Source organism: Budorcas taxicolor, chromosome 11, assembly GCF_023091745.1.
Source record: "Budorcas taxicolor isolate Tak-1 chromosome 11, Takin1.1, whole genome shotgun sequence".
Taxonomy (NCBI): Eukaryota; Metazoa; Chordata; class Mammalia; order Artiodactyla; family Bovidae; genus Budorcas; species Budorcas taxicolor.
In genome coordinates, this window is record NC_068920.1 from 107,606,552 (window position 1) to 107,622,496 (window position 15,945).

Consider the following 15,945-nt stretch of genomic DNA (forward strand, 5'->3'; position numbering starts at 1 on the left):
TAACACTTCTGAAGGCCCAGCTACCCAAACGATCTGCAGAGCCCCAGCCGTTCAGTCCCGTCATACCGTACCTACACGATGGCAAGACCTCCTTAAAAGCACCGTGTTATAGTTCTCACTTGGGCTGCCCTGAGTCTAGCCGGCCAACATTACCACTCTGTCAGATTATTTCTGACAGTTAGGCTTGCACATGAGTTAAGAGCCGTTCTCTGGATTCCACGAGTTTCCATGTTACAGCTACTGTCCTCATGCACACAGATGGAGCAGCTCATAAGACATGTTTTGCTACAAAAAGCTCTCCCCAAAATTTCTTCCTACTCTCCCAAAAGTTTACAATGTGTGAACAAAAATGTCCACAACCAGTCACACACTCCCTAACAGATGAAACATTCCCAGGCATCACACAGTAACCTTAAGCCACTTCTCTTGGGCTCTACTAAGAACAAGAACTCCAAGGGCAAAACTGGCCCAGTGCTAAAAACAGTAACTGCTTATAAGCAAACCTCCAAGTCAAAGATTTAAGAGATGTCACAAGAAAATCACTCAAGCAACCGGCTCTGCTGGCTAGCAACCAACCCGCTCACACAGCAAACAACAAAGTGACCAGCTGGAGCAAAGTGACCAGCAAGCATAGGAGGACAAGGAGACTAGAATGATGCAGGGCAGACAGACGCAAGCTTCGTTACCCCAGTCATCCCCTAACAGAGGCCAAGTCACACCCCAGGAATTACTCAGCAAGTAGGAAAAGTTCCTTCTATGAACAAACTCCCTCAGAGGAAGTTAGAAATTTGGAAACTGACTCACCTTGACATTAGGAGTGGTCATCGTACAAGAAAATGGGTTAAAAAAAAAGGCTATAAAAAGAGAAGGTTTTTGGTTTGCTTTTATTCTTGTTTTTTTGGAAATAACAGCAACACGGGACTTTAAGAGTACCATAGTAAAACGATATTACTAAAAGCAAGGATGAAAGAAATAGTATGAACAATGAGAAAGCTACTGTGACGAAAGCAGTCATGGGAAAATGGTGGCTGATGCCAGAACACACCCGACACTCCCGACAACACCATACCTTATCAATGGCTTTTCCAACCCGAGAAACGCTGCTGTGGATGTCTTTGTGGTCAGAGGCCAACTTCTGAACAGTATCCTTTATTCTCTTACAGCACTGTGTCAAGACAAGTGAAAGTGTCCCTGATAATTCAGCATCTTGACCTATAAAAAAAGAAAGAAAGATGACTGGCTATTCAAAAAAGCAAACCCAAAGATGGCAAGTTATCACATTGGCCCTCTGGAAGATGAAAAGGTAGATGTGAAGAAAAATCAACTGTCCACTTTGAAACAGATGGTAACAGCCATAGGCGATATTTTTCAAAGGAACAGTAAGAAAGCTATTTTAATTTTTGCATCATTTGGAATACATTTAAAATTTTTACTATGACATAAATCACTTATATAATTACTAAATTGAATAATACTGCATAATACTACCAAGGCATTTTGAAGAAAATATGTCTAAGTGAATAAACTCACTTATTCAATCCACTTAAACTGTCCAAGTCACTCTCACAACATTTTATTACTAAATTTCCTAAGAAGAGAGAAGTCTAATTGTTTTATGTTCTACACAAAGAAGAAAAAACAAACTTTTCTGGATAACATGGAGAAACAGTGAACATAGCAGAAAAGAGTTTATATATCCCCACCTGTAAGCCTCAGTGAGCCATCCCTACCAGTCAGGGTGGGAGGAACTCTCAAGAACTTCGAGTTCCCAGGTGCCGGCCAAGAGCCCACCCTGCAAGCAGGTCTTTGTAAGGATTAGCAATCTCAGACTGGCTTGCAAGGTTGGTCTCTGGTGGGCATTTGGGAATTTGGATTTCAGGAAGGTTCCTACTACTCTAACTGGTTAAGAATGGCTTGTTGTGCCTAAACTGTTTGTAAAATGTGGTTTGTGCTGAACTGCTTTTCTTCTGGGAGTCTGGAATTTTGGTATCTGCTAGACAGAGGGTGCCTGCCTACACGACAGTACCCAGTAAACACCAGAAGACTATGTCTCCAAATGAGCTTCCCTCAGAGATAAACACTTCACGTTGTTATTGTTTAGTCACTGTATCTGACTCTTTGCAACCGCATGGGCTGTATCTGGCCAGGTTGTGGGATGTCCCAGGCAAGAATACTGGAGTGGGTTGCCACTTCCTTCTCCAGGGGATCTTCCTGACCCTGGGATCGAACTTGTGTCTTCTGTATTAGCAGCTGGATTCTTTACCACTGAGTCTCCAGGGGAATACTGTAACACTTCATATTTGTTAGTGTTTGATGCTAGAGGAATTAAGTATGCTGCCCTGTGTGACTCCACTGGGAGAGGACTCTTTGCAGCTTTCTCTTGGTTTCCTCTAGACAATGCCCTGTGTGCTTTTTTCCCTTGCTGTTTGTCTTGTACCTTTTTGCTGTAACGAATGTTAGCCATGAGTATGAGTGTGACTACCTGTTGAGTCCAGTGCCTCCTCCTGTATTAGTGGAATCTACAGTAGTCTTGCACTGCAAGGAGATCCAACCAGTCAATCCTAAAGGAAATCAACCCTGAATATTCATTGGAAGGACTGATGCTGAAGCTGAAGCTCCAATACTTCAGCCAACTGATGCAAAGAGCCAACTCACTGGAAAGACCCTGATACTGAGAAAGACTGAGGCCGGGAGAAGGGGGCAACAGAGGATGAGATGGTTGGATGGCATCACTGACTCAATGGACATGAGTTTAAGCAAGCGCTGGGAGATGGTGAAGGACAGAGAAGTGGGGTGTGCAGAAGTCCATGGGGGTCACAAAGAGTCGGGCACGACTTAGGGGCTAAACAACAACAAAGTAGTTGTGGGGACACTTTTTCCTTGATAGATCAACAGAAAGTTACTACCGCTGATTTCCTTTCCTTGTGCCATCTCCTCAAAAAAAGAGATTGCTCTCTTTATTTGTATTCTCTTTATCTCTGAATTTGTATTCAGTAATACTTGTCAGTTACCTCAAGCACAGGCCTACACATCCACACCTGTAAGCAACAGACCTAGCTCCTGAAATCTTACTGAGTGGTTCTTAAAAGATAAATTTACATCAGAGTGATCTGGAGGTCTAGTTAAGACAAAGTAGATAGATCCACACCCCCAGAGTTTCTGATTCAAGAGGTCTGGGATAGGGCCCAAGAATTTGAAAGAGAAGAGCCCCAAAGTAAAAGCAGTCTTAGGAGCTTCATTCATCAAACAGCTATTTATTGAGCATTCAATTATGTGACAGGTACAGCTGTGTCCAGGCAAAAATCCCAGCAAAACATAACTTCTGGTGAGCAAGATAAATACAAAGTCAGTCAATTACACAATACTGCAAAAGAGGATACGTGCTCCTGGCAGGGGCGGGGGACCAGAGTAAAACAAATGTAGAGTGTTTGTGGGTTGAGCCACTGTAATCTTCAACAGGTGGACATGGTAAGCCTCACTGAGGAAGTGACATCTGGGCAAAAACTTGAAAGAAGGGGGAGAAGGGTAGCAGAAAATGTCACCCCCAAATAGCCTTTTGGCACAAGGATGATCTTGAGCTAATTATTTCTGAAAAACAACAAACAGAGGAGAAGCTCTGAAAGCAGAATAGAAGTGACCCTTTTATAAGGGAAATTTAAATGTATAAAATAAACCTCCATTTTAAGGGTATCTCTATATGAGGAAGAGAAGAGTGACTGCTGCTTCAGTCACGTCCGACTCTGCGACCCCACAGACGGCAACCCACCAGGCTCCTCTAGGAGCCTGGGATTCTCCAGGCAAGAAAACTGGAGTGGGTTGCCATTCAGCTCAGTCGCTCAGTCGTGTCTGACTCTTTGCAACCCCATGAACTGCAGCACACCAGGCCTTCCAGTCCATCACCAACTCCTGGAGTTCACTCAAACTCACATCCATCGAGTTGGTGATGCCATCCAGCCATCTCATCCTCTGTCGTCCCCTTTTCCTCCTGCCCCCAATCCCTCCCAGCATCAGAGTCTTTTCCAATGAGTCAACTCTTCGCATGAGGTGGCCAAAGTACAGGCGTTTCAGCTTTAGCATCAGTCCTTCCAAAGAACACCCAGGGCTGATCTTGATGAAAGTGAAAGGGGAGAGTGAAAAAGTTGGCTTAAAGCTCAACATTCAGAAAATGAAGATCATGGCATCTGGTCCCACCACTTCCTGGCAAACAGATGGGGAAACAGTGGAAACAATGTCAGACTTTATTTTTTGGGGCTCCAAAATCACTGTAGATGGTGACTGCAGCCATGAAATTAAAAGACGCTTACTCCTTGGAAGGAAAGTTATGACCAACCTAGATAGTATATTCAAAAGCAGAGACATTACTTTGCCAGCAAAGGTCTGTCTAGTCAAGGCTATGGTTTTTCTAGTGGACATGTATGGATGCGAGAGTTGGACTGTGAAGAAGGCTGAGTACTGAAGAACTGATGCTTTTGAACTGTGGTGTTTGAGAAGACTCTTGAGAGTCCCTTGGACTGCAAGGAGATCCAACCAGTCCATTCTAAAGATCACCCCTGGGTTGCCATTACCTTCTCGTAAATCACAAGAAATTTTTATGAAAGCTCAGACTTAGATTTACATAAAAAACCTAACCCCTGTTTACTGTGCTTTTCCTGCTAACCTCCCCATTACTGGCCTACCCACACCTACCTTTCTTTTGTCTTCAGCTGAAGCTGGTCTGTAAGCCTGAGTTCTAAGCCACCTCTTTGAGTCACTCACTACTCCCTGGAATACTGAGTGCACCTCCCACAAGCACATGAGGTATACGTGTAAACAAACTGCTTTTCTCTAGTCAGTCTGTTTTTTATTATAGGAGTCTCTCAGCCAAGAACTTGCAAGGGTAGATGTAAAATTACTTTTCCTTCCCTACAGAGGAAAGCATTCCAGCATTTATGACAACCACTGAGAGAAGTAAGCAGAAGAATGTATCCGTAAGGTACCCAATTCAACATGGGGTGGCCAAAACAGAAATTGCCCTTATTTCTAAATACAACTGCACGAAGTATGTATCAGGTGCTTCCAATTTCTAGTGATGCAGGTTAGGCGAAGGAAAGACCTGATAATCCAGGAAAAAAATTTAAATCTGTCTAAAACATGTCCTATACATACTTTGGGCCAAAAGAACCTAATTGCTTCAGTAAGCTCTGTTCTGGCCATTTCTGCTCTTTCTGTATCTAACCCTTATCTAACCTCAATGGCTTTATCTTCTCTTTGAATTTCTATGCCCACAGACTTACTCAGTCTTCTCAATTCCTAATGAATTCTGTTTTCTCTACCACTCCTCTGGCACAGAATAAAACACCAGTTAACAATTTCAGATATATACACCATCATCAGCCTCAACTAGATGTAAGAACCAAAGGGAAGACAAGTTCTTAAACTGTATCCTCCACAGTCTTATATACCCTACACATTTGCAGGTGCTATTAATATAAGTATACAGATTGATGGTAAATAAAGTAAGGGGGAGAAAACAGTTAAAAAGAAAGTCATACTCAACAAAGGGTGCTGGAATAACTGGCTACTCATTTGCAAAAAAATCATATCATAGAAATTAACTCAAAATGGAATGAAGACAGAAATTAAAAGCTGAAACTATCAAACTCTTGGAAGAAAATGGGTTTATTCATGACCTTGGATTGGGTGATGGTTTCTTAGATATGACACCAAAAGCAACCAGACAAAAACATAATTAAATTGGACTTGATCAAAACAAGGGCTTCCCTTGTGGCTCAGCTGGTAAAGAATCCGCCTGCAATGTGGGAGACCTGGCTTCGATCCCTGGGTTGGGAAGATCCCCTGGAGAAGGGAAAGGCTACCCACTCTGATATTCTTGCCTGGAGAATTCCATGAACTATACAGTCCATGGGGTCGCTAAGAGTTGGACACGACGGAGTGATTTTCGCTTCATCAAAACTTAAAACTTTAGTGCTTCAAACACTACCAAACACTACCACTACCAAGAAAGTGAAAAGAGAACCCACAGAATGGGAGAAAAATATGCAAATCATGCATCAGATAAGGATCTAGTATCCAGTATACAAAAAGAATGCATCAATATCAGGATGTTCAGTTCAGTCGCTCAGTCATTTCTGACTCTTTGTGATCCCATGAACCGCAGCACTCCAGGCCTCCCTGTCCATCACCAATTCCCAGAGTCCACCCAAACCCATGTCAACTGAGTCAGTGATGCCATCCAACCATCTCATCCTCTGTCATCCCTTTCTCCTCCTGCCCTCAATCTTTCCCAGTATCAGGGTCTTTTCCAGTGAGTCAGCTCTTTGCATCAGGTGGCCAAGGTACTGGAGTTTCAGCTTCAGCACCATTCCTTCCAAAGAAATCCCAAGTTGATCTCCTTCAGAATGGATTGGTTGGATTTCCTTGCAGTCCAAGGGACTCTCAAGAGTCTTCTCCAACAGCACAGTTCAAAAGCATCAATTCTTTGGCACTCAGCTTTCTTCACAGTCCAACACTCACATCCATACATGACTACTGGAAAAATCACAGCCTTGACTAGATGGACCTTTGTTGGCAAAGTAATGTCTCTGCTTTCGAATATACTATCTAGGTTGGTCACAAGTTTCCTTCCAAGGAGTAAGTGTCTTTTAATTTCATGGCTGCAATCACCATCTGCAGTGATTTTGGAGCCCCCCAAAATAAAGTCTAACACTGTTTCCACTGTTTCCCCATCTATTTGTCAGGACGTGATGGGACCGGATGCCATGATCTTCGTTTCCTGAATGTTGGACTTTAAGCCAACTTTTTCACTCTCCTCTTTCACTTTCATCAAGAGGCTTTTTAGTTCCTCTTCACTTTCTGCCATAAGGGTGGTATCATCTGCATATCTGAGGTTACTGATATTTCTCCCAGGAATCTTGATTCCAGCTTGTGCTTCTTCCAGCCCAGTGCTTCTCATGATGTACTCTGCATATAAGTTAATGAGCAGGGTGACAATATACAGCCTTGACGTACTCCTTTCCCTATTTGGAACCAGTCTGTTGTTCCAGGATGAGCAGGGTGACAATATACAGCCTTGACGTACTCCTTTCCCTATTTGGAACCAGTCTGTTGTTCCAGGTCCAGTTCTAACTATTGCTTCCTGACCTGCATATAGGTTTCTCTAGAGGCAGGTCAGGTCTCCTCTTTCACTTTCATCAAGAGGCTCTTTAGTTCTTCTTCACTTTCTGCCATAAGGGTGGTGTCATCTGAGGTTATTGATATTTCTCCCAGCAATCTTGATTCCTGCTTGTGCTTCCTCCAGCCCAGTGTTTCTCATGATGTACTCTGCGTATAAGCTAAATAAGCAGGGTGACAATACACAGCCTTGATGTACTCCTTTTCCTATTTGGAACCAGTCTGTTGTTCTAAGATGAACAATCCAATTAAAAATAGGCAAAGAATTTGAACAGATTTTTTTCCAAACAGGATAGAGTGGGAATTCCTTGGTGGTCCAATGGTTAGGCCTTGGTGCTTTCACTGCCATGGCCAGGCTCAATTCCTGATCATGGAACTAAGATTCCACAAGTCGTGTGGCATGGTCAAAACAAAAGATATATAAGTAACCAATAAGCACAGGAAAAGGTAGTCAGCATCATTAATCAATAGGGAAATGCAAACCAAAACTACACTCAGAAACTACTTCACACCCACTGGGATAGCTATAATGAAAAAAGATGGACGACAATAATAAGTGTTGGCAAGAATGTGGAGAATTGAGACCCACATATATTGCTGAGGGATGGTGCAAAAGCTGTTGAAAACATTCCTCAGAAAGTTAAACAAAGTTACCATATAAGCCAACAATTCCACATGTAGGTACATCAGTTTAGTTGCTCAGTCCTGTCCGACTCTTTGCGACCCCCTGAATCGCAGCACGCCAGGCCCAAGAGAAATGAAAACATACATCCATACACAAACTTGTACATGTTCATAGCAGCATTTTAATAGCCTCAAAATAGAAACAATTCAAATACCCAAATAATGAATGGATAAACAAATGTGGCAAATCCATGCAACATAGTATTATTCAGCTATAAAAAGGAAGGAAGCACTAATCTATGCTACAACATGGATGAACCCTGGAAACATTAAGCTGAAATATGCCACACAAAAGGCCACAGATTGTTTGATTCTACTTCTTTGAAATGTCCAGAACAGGCAAGAAGATTCATACTTGCCTGAGCTGGAGAAGTGTGGAATGGAGAATGACTGTGAATAAGAGGAGGTTTCTTCCTGGAGTGAAGAAAATGTTCTCAAATTAGATAATGGTTATGGCTACACAACTCTGAATGTACTAAAAGCTAGTGAATTTGACACTTTCAAAGGGTGATTTTGCGGTATGTGAACTTTAACTTATTTTTTTAAAAAGCCTAAAAATGCAAACCCTAACAGCTGGACATGTTTATTTCTACAATTAGGAGACAACAAACAAAAGGTTAAGGAACACAAAAGCAAAGCTCAAGCTGGAGAGAGGTCATTTGGGATTTGCCAGTTGAATCTCTATGTCCCAACCTCAAAATCCATTGACATTTTCAAATTTTAGTGACTCAGTTTGCTATGTTTATAAATCATAGATGTGAGGAATATAAGGTCAATTAATTAACACAGTTTTCAATATGCCCCAAGGAGAATAATTTCTACAAAGTATTTGGAAGCACAAGAAAAGTATAATGGCATAATCTGAAAGAGAACCCCAGGAAAGCCCTGTTCAGAGAAAAGGATTCCATTAATGCATTTTCAAATGGATTTGGTGGAAAGCAGCCAAAGGTAAAAACAGGTTTGGAAATCACTGTAATCACCAAACGGACTGAGACCAAACTTCTAAGTCCTAAAGGGAGAGGCCTAATGTTCTTTCCATTTACTTGTCTGAAAACAAAACCTGCTTCTAAGAGAAACAGAAATCTGCTTCTCTATGAAAGAAAACTCATCGGATTCAGTTCCTAGAAGTAAAACTGGGCAGTTCCTGTGACAGCCACCTTTACCATAACAACCAGAGAGGAAGGTGAACGCTGGGAGCCATGCTGGCCACTAGGAGAGTGGTCACTTTTTACCCAGGATGAAGTCCTGTGCCAAGTGTGTCTGGCAATGCAATAACCTCCCTGGACTCAGGACCCGTACACAAGTATGAAAAGAAATCACTCACCTTTTACTGTCACCACAAATACTTTTTTTTCCAAAGATTATTTTTCAAGATCAGTTTTATACTTAACAACAAAATTGAGAGGGAGGCAGTGAGATTTCCCAGTATACCCCGCCTCCACACATGTACAGCCTGAAAGTTCTTTTCTTTTTATTTAGTCCATTGTCTGGGTATGACCACACTTTAGCCATTCATCTACTGAAGGACATCTTGGCTGTCTTCAAGTTTTGGCAATTATGAATAAACCTGCCATAAACATCCAGGCGCAGGTTTTTGTGTGGAGCTAAGTTTCAACTCCTTTGGGTAAATACCAAGGAACACTGACTGTTGCCTTTTATTGTAAGAATAATGTCTAGTTTTGTAAGAAAACAACACCAAACCATCTTTCAAAGTGGCTGTAACACAAAAGTACTATTTTTAAGGTCACTTTTATTATTTGACTTGAGTCAACAAGCAAAACAATTAGTATGGCAATAATCAATCTTAAATCCAAGCAGAGAATCAACATACACAGTTGGTCTAAGTTAAAGATACTTTTCCTTTTAGTGCAATAGAATAGTATCTTTTATAAACAAAAATTTAAGCATGATAGTCTCAGAAATTAGAATAGGCATAGACTCCTCCAAAATCAGACATCTGTCAAACTAAATTACACATATGTGAGCTAACTCCTAAATTCATATTACCTTGCTTCCCAGGTGGTACAGTGGTAAAGAATCTGCCTGCAATGCAGAAGACACAAGAGACATGGGTTTGATCCCTGGGTCAGGAAGATTACTTGGAGAAGCAAATGACAACCCACTCCAGTATTCTTGCCTGGAGAATCCCCATGGACAGAGGAATCTGGCAGGCTACAGTCCATGGGGTCACAAAGAGTCAGACACGACTGAGCAACTAAGCATACAACATTAAGCTGTTTTTATAGAAACCAGTTAAGACTTCAAGCTCTGCTCTTAGCTTCACTGCCTATCCATTTCAGGATTTATGTCCATTAGTTACCTGGAAACAGTAAATTAGAAAAATATTTGCTTGCATAGCTTCTTGTACTTCTCTACCAGGGTTTCACACTACACTGTAAATATTTTATTTATCACTCCCATGAAATTACTTGAAGGTAGAAAACATAAGTATTTAATTTCCCATGTTTAGCATGGAAACCAGCACATATTAGGCATTCAATAACTATTTACTGAACGAATAGAAAAATAACAGATTGTGTACTACACCGTCTCAATTTCAAGGATAAGACTGATTCTAAAGAAGTCATTGACAACGTGTAAAATAGGTAGCTAACTGGAAGCTGCTGTATAATACAGGGAGCTCAGCCTGGTACTCTGGCTCTGTCATGACCTAGAGTAGGATGGAGGGCAGGGTTGGAAAGTAGGTTCAAGAGGGATGGGATATATGTATACTCATGGCTGGTTCGTGTTAATGTATGGCAGAAACCAACACAACACTGTAAAGCAATTAACCTCCCATTAAAAATTTTTTTAAAAGTCATTGACAAGGTGAACATGGATATGCTTGCAAGATATTAAAACAGAAAAACTTGAAACTCTGAAAAGGTTGGTATGAAAAATAATAATAAAGGGCTATTTCACACTGTATGTAGCAAACCATAGTGTCAGTCACTCAGTTGTGTCTGACTCTTTGCAGCCTCAAGGACTGCAGCCCAACAGGCTCCTCTGTCCGTGGAATTCTCCAGGCAAGAATACTGAAGTAGGTAGCCATTCCCTTCTCCAGGGGATCTTCACAACCCAGTGATCGAATCCGAGTCTCCTGCACTGCAGGCAGATTCTTTCCTGTCTGAGCCACCAGGGAAACCCGAGTAGCAAGCCAAACTATGGCCTACTGAGGTTTTGGGCTTCTCATGAGCTACCTTGGCACTTAGGACACAGTGACCACTCAACTGAGATATACTCAGAGGAAGCAGGAAAAGGCACAAATAGAAAACACTCTTTTTTTTCCCCCCTAGAGGCAGTACAACCTGAAAACAAAATAAACTTTTGGTAAATTAACAGCTGGCAAATGTACACAGTAAAGGAAAGTATAGCATTTGTTCGTCCACCCCAATGGCAGAGTCACAGATGGGTATTCGGATCCACGGCACCAAGTCACAGCCGAGGGGGGTGCAAGTCCAAACACGAGAGAAAACAAATCACCTCAGTTTATCTTTAAGAGCTAAGTGACATGGCACAGACTAACAGTCCTCCTGGAGCAGAGAGCCAGACCAGTGTGAGGGGCACGGGGAAGAAAGCAGGGCTCTACAGTAGTCTGCGAGGCAAGAAATGGCCAGAGAAGAAGAGGGGAAGGAAGACGTGGGAACAAGTTTTTAAATATCTGCTGGATATTTTCAGGGGCTTCCCCGGTGGTTCAGTGGTAAAGAGCCTGCCTGCCAATGCAGGAGACCCGGGTTCGATCCCTGGGTTGGAAAAATCCCCTGGAGAAGAAAATGGCAACCACACCAGTATTCCTGCCTGGAGAATCCCACAGACAGAGGAGCCTGGCGGACTACAGTCCATGGGGTTGCAAGAGTCAGACAAGACTTAGTGACTAAACAACAAGGTATTTTGAGAGAGCCTGTTCACTCCCTTCAAATTCGAAATACAGAGAATTAATCGAGACATCTGTTTATCTCTGAAATGAATGGGTGAACCAGATAGAGCTTCTTATAGCATTTGAATGTGGGTTTCTTATTTAAAAATCAAACCCAAATTTCTACCTTCCCCTCTCCTGCACTTCCCATATCCCTCCTGGTTCTGTAATTGTCTGTCATTCATGCTCAGAACCCTAGATGAACCTTTGATTTTTTGGGGCCTTCTCTCCTATTCTGCACCATGTCCTGGTAATTTCTTCCTGCAGGAGACTCCATGCCTGGGTCTCTACGTCTCTACCACTACTCCAGAATAGGCCCCTATTTCATCAGTCGCACGTTGACAAGGAACCTTAACTAGTCTTCTTGCCTCTAGTCAAACTTCACTCCCACTCCAATCACCCAAAATGCTAACTGGTCTCAGATCATGTCCCTGTCCTTCCCTGTTCACAGCCTCCAACCCAAGTCTCTCAGTATCTTCTCGGTTTACCACCTTCCCTGACAGCCCTGACTATACAGAGCCTGCGTCCAGCTTACTTTTCGTTCTTCTATTTCCTGCCTCCCCACTCTGATGCTTCACTGTTCCCAGGATGCCTCCTGTACTCTCACTCCTCTGCATCTTTGTTCCTGCCAGCTCCTCTCCCAGCACCTCATCCTATCTCTCTCCTCGCCTCACTCAGTCTCTGTTCCTGAAACTGCCCACAGGTTGGAGGAGCCTGTCCCTGTCTCAAATCCCACCCTACTGTTGGTATCCTTCAATCAGCATTTACCGGATACACATGGCCTCGCACTGTAAAAACATACTGGGCTCACCTCCCCAGCTACTCAGAATGTGCTTGGAGCATGAGGATGACTGCTCGTCCTCTGTAACTCCCACAAGATTCAGCCCAGTTTCACACAGAACAGGGGGTTAGTAACTACTGACCAAGTGCTCTGCAGTGCAACTGAAACAGCCCACCTCTAAGCAGCTCGTTCTAAGGGCTCCTTCTCTTCCCATTTTCCTAAACTGATAGTATTTACACCAACCAGAAGCACTGTTATCTCATAACATTAAGTGTGCTGTGTGCTTAGTCGTTCAGTCATGTCCGACTCTTTGCAACCCCAGGCTCCTGTCCGTGAGGATTCTCCAGGCAAGAATACTGGAGTGGGTTGCCACACCCTCTTCCAGGGGATCTTCCAAACTCAGGGATCAAACCCAGGTCTCCCGCACTGCAGGCAGATTCTTTACTGTCTGAGCCACCAGGGAAGCCCTTAGTATTATGCTGTGTACTGTTCCACAGCCATGGTTTTTCCCCTCTCAATTGTAAAACTCTGGCCTCATTATCCAAATAAAGTTCCTTGAAGACTGTTGTGTTATACTTTTTGAATATTCCTAAGAGTGTTAAGCAGACCACTGGACACAATGGCAGTTAACATACACCAGTAATAAAGATATCTAAACCCAGGGTCTCAATTAAGACACTGCTTAAAGGTACGGACCTTAAAAACAATAAGTAAACCTTGTTTTACAGAGTTCAAAGCCAGTTCATACCATCTAATTTCCACAACCCATGACATAAGCTATCAGTCTACTGAGGAGCAAAGAGGTTAAGTGAGACTGTAGAAGCACTGAGGGCTTCCCCAGTGGTGCTGGTGGTAAAGAATCCACTGGCCAACGCAGGAGACACAAGAGATGCGGGTTCCATCCCTGGGTCGGCAAGATCCCTGGAGGAAGAAATAGCAACTCACTCAGTACTCTTGGCTAGAGAATCCCATGGACAGAGGAGCCTGATGGGCTGCAGTCCATGGGGTGGCAAAGAGTTGGACGCAACTGCGCACAGACGTGCGTGTGCGCGCGCGCGCACACACACACACACACACACACACACACACACACACACACACACACGGAGACGCAATGAAGTGTTAGAACAAGGACTCAAATCCAGATCGCTTGAGCTCAAGGGCAAAACTTTATGTTCTTCTCCACAAACACAGCCACATCTTGTCTCCGCAACTAGCCTCTACCTTCCTGGAGGACTGAGGCCATGCATACCATGCTTCTCTTTTTAAAAGTCTCCCTTTATGTCCTCCCAAACGTCTTCGCAGACCAAGAATAAGACATTAAATCTATATGGATTGTACAGATACAGCACATACTGCGCCCCAGGCCTCTAAGGTGGAGAAAGACTTGGCAAAAGAAGACATATGGATTTCCCAAACAATGTTCCCAAAGAACCACTGAGCTCAGCCATACGATCACTAAACCAAGACAGAATGGAAGCTTATTTCTAAAAGCCTCAAGTGCTGCCCGAGATTCTAGTCTCTTGTTCTCTGAGCCGTTAGACTAGCACGTAATCTAAGAAGGCCAGAAGAAATGCTCGGTTGAGTTATCACCTCCCCAGTATTCAACTTTGAGGAGTAACATAGGAGTACCACAGGCCTCCAAGTACATAGCTTCTGGCCAGGACTCCCCAGGTTTCCCCACAACTGCCTCTTGGGGTCATTTTCAAAGATTTTACAGATGAAGAAGCAGGGCTCCAAACAGAAACAAGTAAGTTTCAATATCCCAAGTGAACAGCAGTCTGCCTAAAACACCACTTTCACTATGCTAGCTACTAAGTGACCGCAACATGAAAACAACAGAAATTTCTCTATTAACTCTAGTAAGACAGTATCACAGAAGTGTTGGCAAGTTTCCCTCTTACCGAGGTTATTATCCAGAATTAGAAACTACTCAGGAGATAAGATAACCCTAGGAAAGTGATTTTATTACACCAAGCATTAAAGTAATTTCAAGTAAGTTCCCAAAGGTAACATGAATCAAGCTGTAGTCTCAGAGTCTACACATGAAGTCATACCAGCAACTCAGGGCTTGAATTATCTCAACACTACAGTTAGAAGTCAAGGAGAAAGCTGAGAAGTAAAGACTGGGCTAATCAAGAAACCATCTCAAAGAATGCTGTTACCGATGTAACTTACAGCTGGCTCAACTACAATGGGCATCTATCATTTCTGTCTGGCGCAAGCTTTCCTTCTAGAACTCTCTCCTTTATTTGAGCAACAGCCCGCCACAGGGTCATGAATCATCTGGCACTTGGGAAGCGCAGCCCAAGGTGGCTGATGGACTCCACCCAGCAGCCCCTGCTACTGATCTGAACTAGGACAATGAAAATATTCCCCAGTAATTCTGTTGGAAATACAGAAAACAGGCATGTCCCTGTCTCTGGGATTACAAGCAGTACAAGAATGACATGAGTCCACGGGCCATCTTTGCTTCCATGTGGAAAAAACTCTGCTGAGGATGAAGCCAACCATGGAGGAAAGCGCAGCCAAGAGAGGAAGAGAACAAAACCAGTCCTCATGACACCCTCTGTGCCCCGGGAGCCGCTGGCCTATCCTCAGCCTTTTTAGTTATGAGTCAACAAATTCCATTTTAATTAAAACCATTTTGCCACCTGCAACCAAAAGGATCCTGAGTGATACAGCAGTCTGAATAAGGTGCCAGATGACAAGAGTTACCTCCTAAATGAGCCTGGAAAGGAATGGCTGACAAAGTTAAATCTGCTTCTAAACCCAACTGGAAACACCAATGGTAGCCTATTATTATTATGATTCTCACCATCTATAAAACAGTCCAAGTAGACTGGTGACTGGTCTATTCTCTTCTTTGAGTTTTTGAATAATGGCTAATTCACACAAACTTTTTTGACCTACTTATCTTGCTACTTTTCAGATTAAATGCTAAATGGAGTTACCAAATTTTATTTAAAACTTGAATGGCATTAATTCTTTCAAGAGTGTCTTGTACTTAGCAAAATGTTTAGTTAACAAATGAGGGACCAAGCTATGCAGCCTACTCAAAGTACGCCAAAGAATAAGGATAACTAAGACTTTGATGCTCGGAGGGATTGGGGGCAGGAGGAGAAGGGGACGACAGAGGATTAGAGAGATGGCTGGACGGCATCACTGACTCGATGGACATGAATCTGAGTGAACTCTAGGAGTTGGTGATGGACAGGGAGGCTTGGCGTGCTGCGATTCATGGGGTCGCAAAGAGTCGGACACGACTGAGTGACTGAACTGAACTGAAGTAAGACATATCACTAGTCCACCAAACCCTGATCCTTTTACAATTAGTTCAACACAGACACAACACTGGTAGACGGTGAAAAGCAGAGAATCTGCATATATAAAT

At 43.0% G+C, this 15,945-nt stretch overlaps 1 protein-coding gene across 2 annotated transcripts in view; it reads right to left on the reverse strand.

The window, feature by feature from the left end:
* Positions 1 to 15,945, reverse strand: part of RMND5A (required for meiotic nuclear division 5 homolog A) — a 61,024-nt gene that overhangs the window by 39,464 nt on the left and 5,615 nt on the right. For both annotated transcript variants that reach the window (XM_052647434.1, XM_052647433.1), the window contains exon 2: positions 1,070 to 1,212. In XM_052647434.1, coding sequence (XP_052503394.1) covers positions 1,070 to 1,212 — 143 coding nt within the window. The remainder of the gene's footprint in view (positions 1 to 1,069; positions 1,213 to 15,945) is intronic.